Genomic DNA, 20679 nt, shown 5'->3' on the forward strand with positions numbered 1-20679 from the left:
CTAAAGGTATTACTTAGAAATTCTAAATAAGCTTCATCAAAGTTTTCTCAGACTAAAGGTATTACTTAGAAATTCTAATTAAGCTTCCCAAGAACAGGGTTTTATTCTATGACATGAAGTAAAGAATCTGAAATGGCATCCTAGAATCGAATCTGAGGAGGACATATGCACTGCCCCATTGCCACGTTTGGGGATCATCAAATCAACTTCCAAAAATCTACCAATCAACATAAAAAGATTCAAATGATACAATTTGAGTTACCAACATTTCAAGAAGCTCCAAAACACATATCAACATTGCAAAAGAATAGCATACCTCTTAATGCATTTCCAGTTAAGAGTAAAAGAAACCAAAATCATCAAGAGATCGACATGTTAAGCAATATGACTGCCAAACTCGACGAAGATCTGTTTTGCCACAGAAATATGGCTACAGGCTTTTTATCACCAGCAAAAACACCGAAAACAACAGATAGCAAGAACTGTTTTGCCACAACATAACTCTCCTCCTGTCTCTCTCTCCATCTATATATAATAGTAAGAATAAAGCTTCTCAGAAAGATCTTATGCATTTATCCAACCAAGAAGCAGTAAACCTATAAACCTTAAATTCTAACATGATAGCGATCATGAAAAGAAAACAGTAGCTAAAATTCTCATCAGGTAGCGCCCAAGAAATCATAACCTTCACGCCGGTTTACCTCTGCCCGACTTTGCGAAGATAGACAGCCACAGCGCCCGCAGCTACTGCTCCGACTGATGCCACCGCTGCCGCCACCCAAGCAACGTTCAGACCCTTCTCCATCGCTGCCACAGCAGCATCCCTCTCGCCAAGATTCCTGTCGATATTGGAACAGAATTCAGCGTGCTCCCCTTCCAATCGAGTCTTGGTCTCCTCGAGGGCCTTAATGACCTGCTGGAGCTCCTCTTCCCGCGCCGCCCCGATCTTGGCCTGCTCCTCCACGGCCTCTTTTGCCTGCTCCTTGGAGAGCCTCAGCCCCTCGGTGAGGTCCCGCACCTTCATCTCAAGCTCCTCGGCCTTTGCCTGGAGGGCTCGGACCTCCCCTTCCTTCTCCTCGGCGGCAGCGAGGAGGCGCCCCTCGAGTGCGGAGATCTTGGCCTCCAGCGCGGCCTTGTCGGCGATGAGCGAGGCCTTGTCGGCCTCCAGGTCCTTGATGGCGCGCTTCAGGCGGTCGGCCTCGGCCTCGAAGTCCTCAGCGGCGGAGGCCGCGGCGGCGAGGTCCTCCTGGGTGCGGACGAGCTCGCCCTCAAGGTGGTGGGCCTGGCCGGCGAGGGAGCGGTTCTCCCCCTCGGCGCGGTGGAGCTCCTTCCGGGCGTCGTCAAGCTGGCGTTCGAGCTCCTGCTTCTCGGCCTGGAGGCCTTGGAACTCGTCGCCGATGAGATAGATCGTGCCGTCGGCATCGGTTTCCGCCTTCTTCTCCTTCTCGCCCCCTTCTTGATCTTGATCGAGGGTTCCGATTAGGGCTTCGTCCTTCTCGAGAGCGACGCTGCCGTTGGATACAACGCCGTCGTCTTTGCCCTCCATCGTTTGCGTTGGCGGTGTGGTTTCGATCGGAGCGCCGCCGCCTTTGTACTTGAAGGTGGGACTGGGATAAGACGGAAAAGGCAGAGCGAGACGAGGAAATGCTAAGACCTAAAAAAAGGGGCAGGGGAGGGAAAAGGAAATTACGTGGGACAGCTTTAAGATCTGTGCAGTGGTGATCCAACGGTGATTCGCGCGAAAGATGCAACCCTCTCCCCATACAGCAACCACAGAAATGAAAATGTTGGTGGCCGACCGTTTTCTGTTTTGCATTTTTTTTTTTTTTTTTTTTTTTTTTGCACTTAACCCCTCGACAGTGATCTGACTTAGAAACTAGACCTTTGCGATGGTGCGCTGGATTCAACCTTTACGCTCCATTTTCAGGACCCATCGTCTTTACTTGGTAGATATTTGCGTTGATTGGTCGGAGAGCCAATCCGGCATTCCCGGCAGCCGCTTTACTTCCAAAAAGGTCATCATGGCAGAAGATTTCGAGTTATATTTTGGAATATGAATATCATAATCAGTGCGGTACACTCGCGAAGATTGTGGTTGCAGCATAGAAGCAATGACTTAGGGCAGCTTACCAATTTGGGAAATTTTGGCTTCATCAATTTAGATAATACTCTAAAAAGTAATGTTAAAGGGATCCCATTATAGGGGCATTTCATATAGCGTCATCATCCCAACATCAAAAATGATATGGTAGAGGTAATGAGATCACCGTATTTGTTGCACCACAATGATTCTACGTGGTAATGATCTCAAATCACCATCTAACTTAGTAATAAAATATTTATTCTTGGGCATTGATATTGAATGGAAATTTGAGGATAAAAATATCCCTCAATCTAGCAGAAAAAATTGGTATATCAATATACTATTAATATATTATATCAATATTATGTATATTATATTTATGATATATATATATATATATGATATTATAATATAATACTAATTATATTTCTATCATATTATTATTCAAAGATAAATTTAAATGATAATAGAAATATATTATTATGCTTTATATTTACATAATAAAATCATTTAATATATTGCTTCTATTTACTTTATTTTTCTAGTAAAAATAAATATTAGTATTAAAAATAATATAATATAAGTATTGTTGCTGGAAATTGGACCCGGGGGCTGCCGCGAAGCCAGGGGAAGGAGGAGCTCCATTGCCGGAGGGGCGGACGGCGGTGCGCCGACCGGTGACGTCCTCCTGGAGGGGTGTAAGTCCTGCAAAAAAGCCGGTGGCCGGGCTTCCCGGCGCCGGCCCTCCGATGCTTAAGTCAGAGGGGGCAGATATGTGGAGAGAGCAAGGAAGAGAGTATATGGAGAAGACGGCCGGAATATTTGAATAAGATGAAAAAGATGAAGAGGGTGATATCCTCTATCGTGTCTGTGCTGTTTGCTTCTTTTCACCCGGTCCAGGAGGGTTCTGTCCCGGGCCTCAGGTTTTTTCTCCCCCCTCCCTTTTCCCCCCAGGTTTTCTTTTATAGGAGGATTTTTGTTACCTGGGAGGTGACAGGAGGTTTGTCCTGTTTTGTAATAATTGGGCACGATTTGGCCCATTAATGGCGTGGTGGAAGATAAGGCCGAATCAGACCGGAACCAGGGAGTTGTCACGGTCGATCGGACCTGTTGGGGTGGTAGAACCGCCGGCCGTGGTAGGCCTGGGGTCCGTGGATGGTAAGTGCATTTATTACCGAGTGAACCGGCGGTCAGGGAGAGCCATACGCTTTGATGGTTCGGTGATCCGGAGATCGCCTTGAGCCGTGTTCATTAAATGACTGAGTGCATCGGAGACTTAAGGGGGTCTCATGCATTAATGGCAGGTCGTGCCGAATACCTGCGGAGATCTTATGCCTTGATGGCTTGGAGATAGCGGCAGGTTGTAGTGGAGTTGTCAGGTCCCTCAGGCTTAGAGGGTTAGGCAGAAGTTGAACATTTGGTCCAAGGCAATCGGCTCGGCACCCCTGCCGAGCCGAGCTGGTCGCCCAATGGGGCGCCCTGTGGCGGAGTTGCTTCATAGTACTTCTGCTCGGCGCCCTTTGGGCGAATACCTCCTAGCCGAGCGCCTCTATTTGGCGCTCTCTAGTCAGCGCTTTCTAGTTGAGCGCTTCTCTGGTCGGCGTCCGCTGGTCGGCTGTTCCTATCCGAGTATCTCTACTTGGTTATTTTGATTGGGCGCCTCTTGGCGCTCTCTCTGGTCGGCGCCCTTTAGTCGAGCGTCTTCCTGGTCGGCTCTTTCTAGCCGAGCATCCCTACTTGGGATGTTGGTTGGTCCGAGCGCCTCTTGGCGCTCCGGTCGGAACTCTTGGGCCGAGCATATTTTCGGATTGGCGCTCTCTAGCTGAGCACCCCTCTGGTTGGTGCTCTCTGGTCGGCACTCCTTGGCCGAGCTCCTTTCTGGTCGGCGCTTTTTGGCCGAGCGCCTCCGTGGCGGTATGACTTTGGGATTTTTCCCCCAACACTACCCCCCGACTTCCGAGTTCCAGTTGGCTACCAGCTGGAGCGCGGGAAGTAGCTTCAGTTGGGCCGTACGATTTCCGAAAATTTTTAATTTATTGCGCATTTTGAATTATCGAGCGCTTTGAAGTGCCTTTAATAGGCGGCGTCTCTCTTTTCCCGAAGAGTCCCATTATTGGGGCACCTTTCGCGAAGCGTCCTCGCGTCGTGGGCTCATGATGGGGCCACACGATCTTCGATTGCGGGCGCCTTTCCGCACGATCCGATGGGGCGCTTCAGCGTCCGAAGCGCTAGCCCTAATTAAATGCGTCGTTCTGTCTTTTGGATCGACACGCGTCGCCATCTAAACAGGATACAGCGTTTTTCTCGCTGATCTGGGCCGTTGGGGAGGTCTATTTAAACTCTCCCCTGGCCCCTTGTCCTCTTTCTATTGCCTTCTGCTTCCAGCTTTCCTTCCAGTCTTTCTCAGACCGAAGTTCCTTCTCTCCGGCGTTTCCCTCAGGTCCCTCTTCTTTTTGATTTTTTTTCTCGCAATGGGTTCTCTCCCTAGCGAAGTCGAGTCCACCATGAGCGTCCTGGAGGTCGAGATGACCGAAGAGTGGTTCTTCCCTCTTCACGGGTTCCGTTTGGAGCCCGCCAGGCGGAGGGACCGGATAACCGATCCTCCGGTAGGCCGGATCGGAGTGCATCTGGAATCGCTCTGGGCCGGCCTCCGAATTCCTCTTCACGGCTTCGTGAATGAGTTGCTAACGGTGTGCCAGTTGGTTCCGGCGCAACTCACTCCGAACGCCTGGAGGACGGTGGTCGGTTTTCTATCCCTGTGTTTACTGCAGGGGATTCCGACTTCTGTCAACGTCTTTCGGCGACTTTTTATTTTTAAGTCGAATCCGGGAGGCGGGGAGTGGCTTTACATCGCCCTTCGGGCGGGTCGGCCACTCTTTCATGGTGCCCCCTCGTCCATTCATGGCTGGAAGGAGAAATTCTTCTTCCTTGGTTCTGCACAGTCCTGGGGGTTTGAACCCCGGTGGGGACCGGCTCAGCTCAAGTCCATCAACAAACCCCCCAGACTTTCTCCACGTGAGCAGGGGATCCTCGACGCCATCCGCAGCCTCGGGGACGGCATTTTACTGAACGGCCTCATATGTGAGGACGCTTTGGTGAACGTGGGCTTGAGCTCGGCACGTCCCCACGGTAAGGGTAGTTACGGTGTCTCTTTTTATTTCCTCATTGTTCTAATGTTCTAATCCTGTTCGCCTTTGCAGATATCGCAAAGATGGTGACGAAAAGCGAAGTTCTTTACGCCCGCTTCCAGAAGAGAGCGGCCGAGCTCTCGGGAGAGCCCACCGAGCCGAGAAAGAAGCAAAAGGTCTCGGCAACTTCGACTCCCTCGGCGGCAGCGGTGGCCGAGGCAGGTCCTTCCCGCCCTGCGCATCTCGAGGCGGGGCCTTCTCGCCCCGCTGACTCTGAGGCGGGTCCTTCTCAGCCCGCGCGCCCTGAGGCTGATCGGGGAGAGGGCGCGGGTTCCGGGGGCTCGGGCTCCAGAGGAGTCCTGATGGCGCCCCTATGCCCGGCGCCCTTGGCGTAGATCCCTGGTTGGCAGGACGCTCCAGTTGCCGACCAGGGGAGGAGTTCAGCGGGTCCCGTGCTTGCACGCCCCGCTGTAGTTGTGCGGCGGTCAGATCGGCCGCTCGTCCGACCCCAGCCCCCTAGCTCCGAACCGGGGGGCAGTCAGGGAGCTTCAGGGTCGGCTCTACCTAGGCCAGCCGATGCTGGCCTTCCGGGCCCATCGGGCTCGGGGGGACGGGTGCCCCTTGCACCCACCTGGTCGGTGTTCGAGGGTGATTCAGCCCTCGAAAACCCTCAAGTAGCGCTGGAGGTATTCCGGGTCGCGCTGCTCCCAGCCGACCGGGCAATGATGCAGTCCATGATCTATAATGCTTTCATGGACTATACCCGCTGCAACGCCGTCCGGGTAAGTAAAATCTTCCACTTGTGTAATCCGTATAGATTTTCTACTAGTGGCGCCTTATGTTTTTCTTTTCGTCTCTTTTACAGCATTTGCACGAGACAGAGATGCTGATGCACCTAGTCCAAAAGTACCGGGAGAAAGCCCGGAGGTGCCAGCGCAGTTACGAGGAGGCCCAGAAGAGGTACATGGCCGCCGAGGCGAAGTACCAGGCCTCCGAGGAGAAATACCAGGCCTCTGAGGCCGAACGACAGGTGTTCCAAGGAAAGGTCGGAGCATCTGATGAAAAGATTCGAGCTCTGACCGCTGAGCTCGATGAAGAGAAGGGCGCGCATGCATTGGCGAGGTCCGAGCTGCGCGCCGCAGAGGCTCGATTGGCCGAAATCGAGCAGGCGCTGGCCTCCCGCGAGCAGGAGGTGGGGAATGCCCGCCTCCGACATTCGGAGCTTGAGCGGGAAATAAAAACCCTCGAGAAGAAGGCCACCTACCACGAGGCTCGGGAGCTCGAGGCTCGGGAGCAAGCTCAGAGCGCGGTGGCGCTCTTTCGCGAGTCGGAGGAGTTCCGCGACCTCCTGGAAGAGGAGGGCGTGAATGGGCTGATCCAGGGCTTCCGGGATTTCCGCAATCAATTGCGGCGGCTCCTCCCGGATTTTGACGTAAACTTGCTCCAACCGGGAGCAGGGGTCGAAAGGCCGGATGCGGAGGCGGATGCTCCGGAGGCCGAGGCGACCGAAGCCGCCCCCGAGGCTACTCTCATCGCTGCCGAGGCCGTGGAGGTCCCGACTGCCGAGCCCGCCGCTCCCGACACTGCCGAAGCCGAAGTGGTCGGGCTCGGGCCTTAGAGTAATTTTGTTTTGTTTTGTGAAGTCGGGATGGCCTCCCGTACTTGTAAGGGTCAAACCCGAATTTTGTACTTAGCCTACGGGCCTTTTTGAAATGAATATACATTTCTTTTTTGGAAACTCGTCTGTCATAGTCCAAGTTTTTCTGCTCGGATCCGTTTTAGGTTCCGAGGATATGGGCTCTAGGGCCTCAGCTTTTCCCGCCACAGGGTTTGAGTTTAAGTTTGGCTTGCCGAGCTCCATTGCTCGGTCCTTCAACCAGTGGTATAGCAACACTTGTGCTTATACCAAAGGATTTGGGCTCGGAGAGTCTTCCCGAGCTTAGTCCAGAATTCGACCGAGCCCTAAGGCGGTCTCTAGGACTTAAAATTTTTGCGAAGTTAGTGAACTTCGATCCTCGCATTGCCGGGGCGGACCAGATTCGTTTCCAACGAATGGGTCGAATGCTCGTCAACTCGTGACGGGAATTCACCGGACTTAGTATAATAATGTGCTGGTGTCATGAGCACTCCTTCGCCGAGGCGATTGAAGACGCTCCTCTGCTCGGCGTCCGTTCTTTGAGGACATCGGCAGAGAAAAATCCAAGAACAGAATAGATGATGTAGAAACATTAAATAAATGGGTACCTTGTACCGTGTGCGTCCTTGCGCCGAGGCGACTGAAGACGCTTCTCTGCTCGGACTCCGTTCTTTGGGGACGTCGGCAGAGAAATCCAAAAATAGAATAGATGATGTAGAAACATTAAATAAATGGGTACCTTGTACCGTGTGCGTCCTTGCGCCGAGGCGACTGAAGACGCTTCTCTGCTCAGACTCCGTTCTTTGGGGACGTCGGCAGAGAAATCCAAAAATAGAATAGATGTAGAAACATTAAATAAATGGGTACCTTGTACCGTGTGCGTCCTTGCGCCGAGGCGACTGAAGACGCTTCTCTGCTCGGACTCCGTTCTTTGGGGATGTCGGCAGAGAAATCCAAGAATAGAATAGATAATGTAAAAACATTAAATAAAGGGGTACCTCGTACCGTGTGCGTCCTGGCGCCGAGGCGACCGAAGACACTTCTCTGCTCAGGCTCCGTTCTTTGGGGACATCGGCAGAGATCCAGCGATGAAGAGCGGGCCGAGCTTGTTGGCTGAAGTCGATGGAGCACGAGCCGAGCTCGTCCGGTCAGAGAGGACCGCTGCTCATAGCTGATGGAGCACGAGCCGAGCTCGTCCGGTCAGAGAGGACCGCTACTCATAGCTGATGGAGCACGAGCCGAGCTCGTCCGGTCAGAGAGGACCGCTACTCATCTCGATGTTTCGAGCATCCCTATAGCCGGGGCATCCCGACGTCTCGGGGCATCCTGACTGTAGTCAGGGTAGGAGCACGAGCCGAGCTCGTCCGGTCAGAGAGGACCGCTAACTCATAGCCGATGGAGCACGAGCCGAGCTCGTCCGGTCAGAGAGGACCGCTAACTCATAGCCGATGGAGCACGAGCCGAGCTCGTCCGGTCAGAGAGGACCGCTACTCATATCCCGACGTCTCGGGCGTCCCTATAGCCGGGGCATCCCGACATCTTGGGGCATCCCGACGGATCGGGGCATCCCGACGTCTCGGGGCATCCTGACCGTGGTCAGGGTAGGAGCACGAGCCGAGCTCGTCCGGTCAGAGAGGACCGCTAACTCATAGCCGATGGAGCACGAGCCGAGCTCGTCCGGTCAGAGAGGACCGCTACTCATATTCCGACGTCTCGGGCCATCCCGACGGATCGGGGCATCCCGTTGTGGCAGGGCATCCCAATATATTGGGGCATCCTGACGTCTCAGGGTATCCTGACCGTGGTCAGGGTAGGAGCACGAGCCGAGCTCGTTGGTTGATGGAGAGCGCACCACGAACTCACGGACATCTTTAGAGGGTCCACGCAGGTACTCCATCATCCCGAGGCATCGGGGCATCCCAACCGTGGTCAGGGAAGAAGAATGAACTTTATGCCATGAGATAATCAGAAAAATTGGTGAGCTCGGAATAAGTTCGCAAACCATCAGTTTATTGTGAAATGAAATTCATAGAATGAAATTCAATGGTTGAATAATGGGGAACCCCTCAGGGTTCTACTGGTGGTACACGCGGAGATTTTCAGAGCTCCAGCTCCGCGGAATGGGAGTCCCATCTAGAGACTCCAATTGATAAGTTCCGGGTCGGCGAATGCGCGTGACTCGGTATGGTCCTTCCCAATTCGGGGCCAGCTTCCCTTGCTCAGTTGGTCGGGAGGTTTCAGCTCTTCTTAGGACAAGGTCCCCTGGTCTGAAAGATTTGACTTTGACCCTGGCGTTGTAGTACTGAGCTGTCTTTTGCTGGTACCTCGCCATACGTACTCGGGCGACCTCCCTTGTTTCCTCGATCAGGTCGAGGTTGCCTCTGAGCTGCGAAGAGTTGGAGCTGGCATCGTGGTGCTCGACTCTTGGAGAGGGGAGCCCAATCTCTAGTGGAATGACGGTCTCCATCCCATATGTTAGGTTGAAGGGAGTCTCGCCAGTGGGGACGCGGAACGTAGTCCAGTAAGCCCACAGGACATTGTATAGGTCTTCGACCCATTGTCCTTTGAATTTGTCGAGCCTGGTTTTGAGACCCTGCAAAATAGTACGATTTGTTACCTCGGTTTCTCCGTTTGTCTGAGGATGCGCGACCGAGGTGAAGCGGTGGTCAATGCCAAGCTCGGAGCAGAACTCTCTGAAATGGATGTTGTCGAACTGGCGACCGTTGTCAGAGATAAGGATGCGGGGAAGCCCGAATTTGCAAATGATGGACTTCCAGACGAAATCCCGCATCTTCTGCTCAGTGATCCGGGCGAGGGGCTCAGCTTCCACCCACTTAGTGAAATAGTCTATGGAGACGACCAGGAACTTCCTTTGCCCGGTGGCCAGTGGAAATGGCCCAAGGATGTCAATTTCCCACTGGGCAAAAGGCCAAGGGGAGCTGATAGAAGTCAAAGGAGCCGAGGGCCGGCGCTGAACATTGGCGTTCCTTTGGCACCGGTCGCATCTTTGGATGAAATTCATAGCATCCTTCTGGAGTGTCGGCCAATAATATCCTTGGCGCAGAATTTTATGGGCCAATGCTCGCCCTCCCAGATGGTTTCCACAAATCCCTTCGTGGACTTCGCGCAGGGCATAATTAGCTTCCGTTGGGCGAAGGCATCTGAGGAGGGGAGAGGTGAAGGATTTCCGGTAGAGCTTTCCCTCGTATAGTATGTATCAGGTGGCGAGGCGCTTGATTCGGCGAGCCTCTCGTACATCAGCAGGGAGGGTTTCGTTTTGCAGATAGCTGATGAGCTCATCCATCCAGCTTGGCTCGAGTTCGGTGCAGAGGGTCTGCTCGGGCTCGTCTGTGCTGGGCTTTTGGAGATATTCCAGTACTGCTTCTTTGGGAAGCTCGCTCATGCGAGAGGACGCCAGCTTTGATAGCTGGTCGGCCCTGAGATTCTCCGACCTGGCAATATGTTGAATGTGAAAAAAGCTCAAGGTCGAAGCGAGATCCCGTACCTTCTGGAGATACTTCTGCATGGTCGGGTCTCTGGCTTCGAAGTCGCCCATAATTTGGTTGACAACGAGCTGAGAATCACTGAAGGCCTTCAAGTCCTTCACTCCTAGCTCTTTGGCTAGCTTAAGCCCGGCGACGAGCGCTTCATACTCCGCCATGTTATTGGAAGCAGGAAACTCGAGGCGCAGGGCCTGCTCGGCGACCACCCCCTCCGGGCTGGTGAGAATAAATCCTGCTCTGCTACCCTCCGAGTTTGAAGAGTCATCGACATGTAGAGTCCATGTCAAACTCGGGTTCTGCTCCAGCGGTGGCTCAAGTTCAGGCTCGACCTCATCCGGTATGGTGCACTCGACAATAAAATCTGCGAGTGCTTGTGCTTTGATCGTCGGTCTGGGCCGGTACTCGATGTCGAATTCCCCGAGCTCAATGGCCCATTTAGTGATCCGACCCGCACGATCTGATCTCTGCAAGATCTGCTTGACCGGCTGGTCAGTCAGCACAGCCACTGTATGAGCTTGGAAGTAGGGTCGGAGCCTCCGAGCCGAGATGACCAAAGCATAAGCGGTCTTCTCAAGCTTGGAGTATCGGGTCTCAGCGTCCCTTAAGACCCGGCTGGAGTAATACACTGGTTTCTGAAGTTTCTCCTCTTCTCGGACTAGGACCGAGCTTACTGCTACAGGGGAAACAGCTAGATACAAGTAGAGGAGCTCACCCTGTTGAGGCTTCATGAGCAGGGGAGGGGAAGCCAGCAGGTGCTTGAGCTCTTCAAAAGATTGCTGGCACTCGTCCGACCACAAAAAGCTCTTCGGCTTCTTGAGGGCTGCAAAGAATGGAAAGCAGCGCTCGGCCGAGCGGGAGATAAATCTCCCGAGGGCTGCCACTCGGCCCGTGAGCCGCTGTACCTCCTTGACCGTCCTGGGAGGCGTCATCCCTTGGAGGGCTCGGATCTTCTCTGGATTGGCCTCAATTCCTCGTTGTGTAATGATGAAGCCGAGGAATTTGCCGGAGGTGACCCCGAATGCACATTTAGCTGGGTTGAGCTTCATCTGGTATTTTCGGAGTGTGAAAAATGCTTCATTGAGGTCGGCTATGTGGTCTTGCGCCGCCTTGCTTTTCACCAGCATGTCATCCACGTAGACCTCCATGTTTCGGCCTATTTGGTCTTTGAAGATCCGGCTGACCAGCCTTTGATAAGTTGCTCCGGCATTTTTTAGGCCGAACGGCATCACTTTGTAGCAGTAGGTTCCTCCGTCGGTGATGAAGGCTGTCTTTTCCTCGTCTTCTGGCGCCATGCGGATCTGGTTATATCCGGAAAAGGCATCCATGAATGCCAGCAGCTCGTGACCTGAGGTGGAGTCCACGAGCTGGTCGATGCTGGGAAGTGGAAAGCTGTCTTTCGGGCAGGCTTTATTCAGGTCGGTGTAGTCCACGCACATACGCCACTTCCCGCTAGCTTTTTTAACGAGGACCACATTGGCGAGCCATTCCGGGTAGGATATCTCCCGGATGAAGCCGGCTTCAAGGAGCTTGCCGACCTCCTCGGCTGCTGCTCGTTGTCGTTCAGGAGCGGCGCCTCGCTTCTTTTGTCGCACGGGCTTGCAGGTCGGCTTTACTTGGAGCCGGTGGACCATGATCTCTGGATCTATCCCTGGTATGTCTTCAGGCGACCATGCGAAGACATCCATGTTGTCTCGTAGGAAGTTGACGAGGCGACTCCTCTCGTGTTCGCCAAGGCCAGAGCCGACCTGCACGGTTAGCTCGGAAAAGTTCTCTCGTAAGGGAACTTGAATTAACAACTCACCAGGCTCTACCCGCTCTTTCTGGGGGTTGACCCGTGCCTCCATAACTTCAGTTGACTGGTCAGTCGTTGGGGCAGGCACTTCGGCTGGTCGTCTTGCCTCGTGGGCCGCTAGGTAGCATCGCCTTGCCACCATTTGGTCCCCTCGGGCTTCACCGACTCCCTGGCTGGTGGGGAATCGCATCAGCAGGTGGTGAGTTGAGACCGCTGCTCGGAGGGTGTTGAGTCCTGGCCTTCCGAGGATGGCGTTGTAAACTGAGGGCAGGCGTATCACAAGGAAGCTCATACCCACGGTACTTTCACGAGGGGCAAGCCCGGCTGTGACCAGAAGGTCGATCTCGCCCTCTACTGGGACTGAATCCCCAGTGAATCCAACTAGCGGAGCATTCATGCTCCGTAGCTGTTCTTTTGTCATCCCCATTTTACAATAAGCACCAAAATACAAAACATTCACCGAGCTTCCATTATCAACCAGGATGCGTTTTACATCAAATTTATTTATGATCATGGAGATGACCATGGCGTCATCATGGGGAGTTTCGACTCCCTCTAGATCGTCATCTGAGAAGGAGATGGCTTCAGAGGTGTGCGGGCGCTTCGAGGAGGCTTCTTCCCCTGAGGCTTCCCCAGCCGAGGTCCCGCCTCGGATAGTGTTGATGACGCCGGCGATGGGCCTGTTGGCATTTGAACCTTCAGGCTGTGCTGCTCCTTCGGCTGGCTTCTTCCCTTCACGCCGGCCTTGCACAAACCGATCGAGCACCCCTCGGCGAATGAGTGCTTCGATCTCATTTCGGAGCTGATAACAATCCTCGGTATCATGGCCGTGATCCCGGTGAAAACGGCAATACTTCCGGAGATCACGCCGGATTCTGGTGTCTGGCTTTGGAGGGGGGAGCCGGATGCAATCCCGACTCTCAATTTCCATGAGGATTTCAGCCCGAGGAGCATTGAGGGGAGTATACTTCTCATACATCCCTTGGGGTGCACGGGCCTGCAGTGGGAACCTCGGGCGGAGTGGTGACCTCTGCTGTGGAGGTCCTCTCAACCGGGGTGGACTCTTCGGGCGGGGCGGATTCTTAGCTCGTCGCGGAGACGGACTTCTGGGCCGGCCGCGCTCCTCGCGGCATCTTTTCTTGGGGTTCTGCTCGGTCCCACCCCGCCTAACTGCCACGGCCTCTTCTGCCTTGGCGTACTTCCGCGCCCGAGCGAACATTTCGGTGAGGTCTGTGGGAAAATTCTTCTCGATCGAGAAGAGAAATCTGTAGGACCGGGCTCCAGTCTTCAATGCTGACATGGCGATTGACTGGTCAAGCTCCCGGACCTCCCATGTTGCGGCGGTGAACCGGTCCAAGTACTCCTTGAAGGATTCTCCCTCCTTTTGTTTGATGTCAAGGAGGGAGTCGGATGTCCGCCGCTGGGGCTGGCTGGCAGCAAAGTTGCCAGCAAATTGTCTGCCGAGCTGCTCAAAGGAAGAGACAGTACTCGGCTTCAGCCCGGTGAACCAAAGCCGGGCTGGCCCTCGGAGTGTCGCCGGAAAAGCTTTGCACATCATGGCCTCCGAGGCTCCTTGTAGGGCCATTAAGACCCGGTAACTCTCCAGGTGGTCCAGGGGATCAGCCTTGCCGTTGTAGGGCTCTACCTGGGGCATCTTGAACCGTAGTGGGACCGGTTCATCTTCGATCTCCGGGAAGAAGGGAGACTTCGTAGTGAACTCGAAGTCGTTATCACGTCCTGATTTTCTCCCGTGGAGTGCCTGGATTTGGCGCTCCAGCTTCTCGACCTTCTTGTCGAGTTCATCATTCTGGAGGATCGCTGCAGCGGTTCGTTCGAGCGCAGGTTGCCCTGGAACCGACTCAGCTTCTGAAGGCTGTGGCCAGCCTCCGTAGCCTCTGGCTGGGTGCTCTCTCCAGAGGGAGGCCTGGACTTGGGAGTCCTGACCTCGAAGGGGAAGTCCGCTTGTAGGAGGCTCCGGTTGAGCTGGAGCCGGAGGAGGCGGTGCCGTTGGGATGCCCCTGGGTTGCAAGCTTTGGACAGCGGTAGCCAAGGCTTGCACTTGTTGCACCAGGGCATCAAACTGCTCCGGCCGGACTTGAGGGGTTGACTCGGCCGGAGGTGGTGAGTTCCGGACGGAATGCTCAGGACTGGGTGGAGGACGTCGAGAGGCGTTGGAAGCCCCTTTGCTTCTTAGCTTCATGGCAGCGAACTCGGACCCTTCCTCTAGCGCCAACTGTTGCTGGAAATTGGACCCGGAGGCTGCCGCGAAGCCATGGGAAGGAGGAGCTCCGTTGCCGGAGGGGCGGACGGCGGTGCGCCGGCCGGTGACGTCCTCCTGGAGGGGTGTAAGTCCTGCAAAAAAGCCGGTGGCCGGGCTTCCCGGCGCCGGCCCTCCGATGCTTAAGTCAGAGGGGGCAGATATGTGGAGAGAGCAAGGAAGAGAGTATATGGAGAAGACGGCCGGAATATTTGAATAAGATGAAGAAGATGAAGAGGGTGATATCCTCTATCGTGTCTGTGCTGTTTGCTTCTTTTCACCCGGTCCAGAAGGGTTCTGTCCCGGGCCTCAGGTTTTTTCTCCCCCCTCCCTTTTCCCCCCAGGTTTTCTTTTATAGGAGGATTTTTGTTACCTGGGAGGTGACAGGAGGTTTGTCCTGTTTTGTAATAATTGGGCACGATTTGGCCCATTAATGGCGTGGTGGAAGATAAGGCCGAATCAGACCGGAACCAGGGAGTTGTCACGGTCGATCGGACCTGTTGGGGTGGTAGAACCGCCGGCCGTGGTAGGCCTGGGGTCCGTGGATGGTAAGTGCATTTATTACCGAGTGAACCGGCGGTCAGGGAGAACCATACGCTTTGATGGTTCGGTGATTCGGAGATCGCCTTGAGCCGTGTTCATTAAATGACTGAGTGCATCGGAGACTCGAGGGGGTCTCATGCATTAATGGCAGGTCGTGCCGAATACCTGCGGAGATCTTATGCCTTGATGGCTTGGAGATAGCGGCAGGTTGTAGTGGAGTTGTCAGGTCCCTCAGGCTTAGAGGGTTAGGCAGAAGTTGAACATTTGGTCCAAGGCAATCGGCTCGGCAGGGGTGCCGAGCCGAGCTGGTCGCCCAATGGGGCGCCCTGTGGCGGGGTTGCTTCATAGTACTTCTGCTTGGCGCCCTTTGGGCGAATACCTCCTAGCCGAGCGCCTCTATTTGGCGCTCTCTAGTCAGCGCTTTCTAGTTGAGCGCTTCTCTGGTCGGCGTCCGCTGGTCGGCTGTTCCTATCCGAGTATCTCTACTTGGTTATTTTGATTGGGCGCCTCTTGGCTCTCTCTCTGGTCGGCGCCCTTTAGTCGAGCGTCTTCCTGGTCGGCTCTTTCTAGCCGAGCATCCCTACTTGGGACGTTGGTTGGTCCGAGCGCCTCTTGGCGCTCCGGTCGGAACTCTTGGGCCGAGCATCTTTTCGGATTGGCGCTCTTTAGCTGAGCACCCCTCTGGTTGGTGCTCTCTGGTCGGCACTCCTTGGCCGAGCTCCTTTCTGGTCGGCGCTTTTTGGCCGAGCGCCTCCGTGGCGGTATGACTTTGGGGTTTTTCCCCCAACAAGTATAAATAAAAATATTAATTATGTAATAATAATTAATATATCTTTAATTTATTAATAATTTATAGGACTAATAAATATATTTTTATGCAATGTATTAATATTTTATTATAATATATTTTATATGATTAATAGATATAATTTTATGGAACATATTAAGGGTAGTTAGTTTGGTATTATATGGTTAGTGATCTAAGATTCTCATGGAATACCAAAAAGGTTACTCCTGGATAGCTAGGGATCTTTATTCACTGGAACATAGTATACTAAATACAATGATTTTAAATCATTTGGGATTAGATTACTCCAAGATAAGAATCATCAGTAATCTAACATCATTTTGGGAATTCCATTTGAGTCACTAAATGCCACCTATATGCATAAGATTATTTTTCTTGTCCGGTGAGAAATGATATATTTTTGTGAATTTGCTACCATACATAAAACATTAGTTGTTACAATTACTAAATTAGAATTTATAGGTTAATTGTTTTTCATGTGTGCACAACAAGCACTTCAAAACTTTTCCTTGTTATATTAAATTGTAAATATACAAATTCTATTTTTTGTCTAATCCTTCCTATCTAGCCTTGCTTTTTTTTCCCTTGCCACCTCTTCTCCTCTAATCTTACGATGCTACTATATTTCTTAGTTATTATGCTTCCAAACACCATGATAGGTAATCTATTAGGAGCCAAAATATCAACTTTGCCTTTGATAAGTTTAAAAAATATATATATTTGGACAAATTTTGGAAAGATTTTGGAGGGCGACATTTTAGTAATCCACCTCCTCTTCCCCACTGCCAATGGAGGGACATGACTTGAGTGGTGACCGACACCCATCAACACCCAAACCTAAGGCTATCACTAGGTAGATTATAAAATGAGTCATATTGGAACCGGCCGAGTCAAGCTCGAGCTGACTCTTATCGGCTCAACTCGAACTCAAGGCAAACTCAAGTAGACTATCCAAAGTTTCGAGCTCAATACAAGCTTCAGCTTACTTCGATTCGGCTTGCTTGCACCTTATTTTTTATGCAAAAAGTTTGTTGATGGATCTAGCTGGGGTCTGATTAGATGCAAATCCAGTCAATTTCTTACCCTCTGAGCCTAAAATTGTACCTACGAATGCTTTACTATTTTTGTTCTCGAATCATGAGCTAGTGCGACAACATTATATAATAATTTAGGCTTCGAGTAGGTACTGGGCCTCAATTGTGATTCCAAGCCCAAAATTTAACATCGCTTTGGCTGTGCCCTCAATATTGTTATCCACTTTAGGGTGAAAATTAAGAACTTTGTTTATAGGGCTGGAAGTGGGCTCGGGCCGGCCCGAAGCCCATCGGGCCGGGCTGCCTGCGGGCCGGGCTATGGGTTAAAAACTTAAGCCCAATTCTATTTCGGGCCGGGCTCGGGCTGAAATCTTAAGCCCAATTCTATTTCGGGCCGGGCTCGGGTTTTCCATTGGCCCGGCCCGGGCCCAGCCCGAGCCCGGGCCCAATGCGAGCCCGAACGAGATCGAAGACGGGCAGACGGCCCGAGCCAGTCGCGAGTCGCGACTTAGGGGGATTTTTGGGGTTTTGTAACTTTGTTTGACGAGTCGTGAACTCGTGATTTGCAGAGGCGAGAGCGGAGAGCCGCGAGACCGAGACGCGGAGAGCCGGAGACGGTGGTCCAGTGGAGGCGTGGAGGCTCGTCGTCGTCTAGGGTTTCTCACCAGTCGTCGTCGTCGGCAGCGGCTTGTCGAGTGCAGAGGCGAGACGAGAGCGGTGGAGGCTCGTCGTCGTCGGCTAGGGTTTCTCCGCTCCCTTCTCGGATCGTCGTCGTCGCCGACTCATCGAGTGCCAATCGTCTCGGATCGTCGCCCTCATCTCCCTTCTCCTCCAGGCTCCACCCCCTCACCGCCAAAATTGATCGTCACTTGAGGTGCATCGGCTCTAGTCGGCTCTCAGATTAGGGTTTTTTGGATAATCTATTCTCTCTTGCCTCTTGGTGCTTTACCTTGTTCTATTCTCTCTTGAGTCTTGGTGCTTCACCGGCCCCGATCCTCTTCTCCTCCTTCCTCTGTGGCGCTGACCGACCTGCCGAGAAAGAGGTAATTACTTATCCTCTTCTCCTCCTTCCTCTGTGGACTGTGGTGCCTAAAATATTATTTTTTTACTAATCTATTGCTTGCTCCCCTTCTCGAAAACAAAAGGGGGAGGCTTTAAAAGTTAGTAGAGCTCATTTCATCTGCCAAATATCACAAATAAGAGGATCATGTGCTTTTGAGGTGGTTGTGCTGCCATAAATCCACAAGTTGTGTTTAGTGCATTTTAGACATTTACTGTTATTTCTACAATTCTACTAAGTTTGTGGTTTTAATTAGGTTTGTGGTTTTGAATAGGTAATTAAAAGTGTGATGTGTAATGCCTGATGCTATTGGCTTGCTTTTCTTGTTGTTTGCCTCAGACACACTGAACTCAATCTTAATTTGTTGATCAGTGATCACTGATCCATAGTCTCGCTGATTCCTTTCCTCTTTATTTTCTCCTCTCTTTATCTGATTTGAAGGTTTCAGAAAGTCCTTGTTATCTTTCCAACCTTAACAACCTGTAAGCCTAGGAACTAAATAATATATCTTCCATTCCAGAAGCTGCTCATATCTCATCTGTTTATAAGACTGTAACAAACAGGGGATGATTCATTGAGATAGTAATGACATGACTATATCTCCAACTTTGTCAATAACAAGAGTTTTAAATTTTCGTACATATCTGATGCTATAGGTTAAATTTGTGATATTTATTTTGTTATTTGGGCAGATTATTTTTACTAATGTCTCATTCTAAAGTTGGTGAAAATGAGACTGTTGAAGATTTAAGGAATGAGGATGATAGAAATGAAGATACTGCTGAAAATATTTGTGACAATTCTTCTAAAAAAAGATCTTGGGTATGGAATCACTTTATCGAGGAAAAAAATTCTGAAGGGTCAATAGCTAAGTGCAAATATTGTAAAAAAGTTTTAAGTGGGAGCACTAAAGGAGGAACGAGTCATCTAAAATGCCATCTTGAAAATGTTTGCAAGAGGTATCAAAAGAATTCGACTAATCAGTTGCTCTTACTACCAAGTTCAAAAGATCCGATAAAGTGTTTCAAATTCAATCAAGAAGAGAGTAGAAAAATTCTTGCAAAATTTATCATATGTGCTGAGCTTCTATTTCGTATTGTTGAGCACACTGTTTTTCTGGATTTTATGAGATCTCTTCAGCCATTATTCAAAATTATGGGTCGTAAGACTGTAAAACATGATTGTATGGCTTTGTATCAAGAAGAGAGGAAAAAATTGCATGATGTATTCAAGAACCTAAGTTCTCGAGTTAGTTTCACTACTGATATTTGGACATCAAATCAGAAAATCGGTTACATTTCTTTCACAGCACATTATATTGATTCTGACTTTACTCTGCATAAGAAGATTATTAGTTTCAAGAAACTTCCATACCCTCACACCAGCTTTGCAATTGAAGATGCTGTAAAAAAATGTCTTGTTGAATGGGAATTGGATTATAAAATATGTGCTATTACTTTGGATAATTGCAGCACAAATGATGCTGTAATGAGAAGGCTCCGAGATCACTTTTGTGCTTCAATGTTGTTTAGTGGGGAGTACAGTCATATTAGATGTTGTGCACATATATTAAATATTATGGTTCAGGATGGAATGAAAATCATTCATGAAGCTATTGAATGTATAAGAGAAATTGTTAGATATGTCTCTGCATCCCCATCTCGAATGCAAGCATTTAATGAAATTCTACAGCATATGAGACTTCCTGCTAGAAAAGGACTCACTTTGGATGTTCCTACAAGATGGAATTCTACTTATGAAATGTTGCATGATGCACTTGGTTATAAAGATGCTCTTATTAGATATGCAACTGAGCATTCATGTGTATGCCCCACCAATGATGAATGGAAAAAGGCTTCTATAATTCTTAAATTTTTAGAAGCCTTTCTTGATGCCACTAAAGTATTTTCTGGTTGTAAGTATCCCACATCCAATTTATACCTAAAAGAAGTTTGGGGAATTAGGGCTTTGTTGATGGATGAAAGTATCGATACTGATGAAACAGTGAAGCAATTAACAAATGAGATGCTAAAGAAGTTTAACAAATATTGGTCTCAGTGCAATAATTTGTTGGTAATTGCTTCTATTTTGGATCCCAGATCAAAGTTGATATTTGTAGAATTTTGTTATCAAAAGGCATTTGAGTTGGAGGAGTGCAAGAAAAAGATTGATGATATTCGTGCTTGTCTTTTTAAATTGTATAATGAGTATGTAGATGCAACAAGAATGCACCCCTCTATGAGTTCAAGTGAGCGAACATCTAATTTTGGTGGACAAAGTGATATAAGTTCAGTTTCTTCCAAAAAAGAATTTGGTATGGACTTTGCTCAATTTAGAAGTCAGAGTTCTTCAAAACGCCCTAAGAGATCCGAGTTGGATAGTTATTTGGATGATGATGTACTTCCTGATTTGGAGAATAAAGAGTTTGACATCTTGGCTTGGTGGAAGAGCAATGCAGCAGTCTATCCTATACTATCAAGAATGGCTCGAGATGTTCTAGCTATTCCAGTCTCCACTGTTTCATCTGAGTCAGCATTCAGCACTAGTGGTAGAGTTGTGGATCAGTATCGAAGCTCTTTGAGCCCTTCTACCGTAGAAGCCTTAGTGTGTACCCAAGATTGACTTCGTGAACAATATGATGAAGGTATATAAATCTTTTAAATTTATCTAATATTTTTTATTTGCTTATTATACTTATAATTTAAACATTTATGATTGATTTGTGTGTTAACAGTTGCAAATTGCTCGAGTTCTGTAACGTTGAATGTAGATGACGACACCCTGGACTCCTGGAGTGGGCAATTTGGGAGAACTGAATGACGATACCCTCATCAG

At 50.5% G+C, this 20679-nt stretch overlaps 2 protein-coding genes across 2 annotated transcripts; one reads left to right on the forward strand and one right to left on the reverse strand.

Annotated features, from left to right (window-relative positions):
- Window positions 1-375: 375 nt before the first annotated feature.
- On the reverse strand, window positions 376-1656 carry LOC103708177 (uncharacterized). The gene has a single exon (XM_008792991.6). It carries the CDS (start codon window positions 1544-1546, stop codon window positions 698-700), a length of 849 nt encoding a protein of 282 aa, XP_008791213.2. The 5' UTR covers window positions 1547-1656; the 3' UTR covers window positions 376-697.
- A 16893-nt stretch (window positions 1657-18549) lies between these two features.
- Window positions 18550-20466, forward strand: LOC120106669 (zinc finger BED domain-containing protein RICESLEEPER 2-like). Its single transcript, XM_089925389.1, has one exon. It carries the CDS (start codon window positions 18550-18552, stop codon window positions 20464-20466), a length of 1917 nt encoding a protein of 638 aa, XP_089781515.1.
- The last annotated feature ends 213 nt before the right edge of the window (window positions 20467-20679 follow it).

Source organism: Phoenix dactylifera, chromosome 1, assembly GCF_051530095.1.
Source record: "Phoenix dactylifera cultivar Ajwa chromosome 1, Ajwa_hap1_PhDact_Kaust_v1.1, whole genome shotgun sequence".
NCBI classification, from domain to species: Eukaryota; Viridiplantae; Streptophyta; class Magnoliopsida; order Arecales; family Arecaceae; genus Phoenix; species Phoenix dactylifera.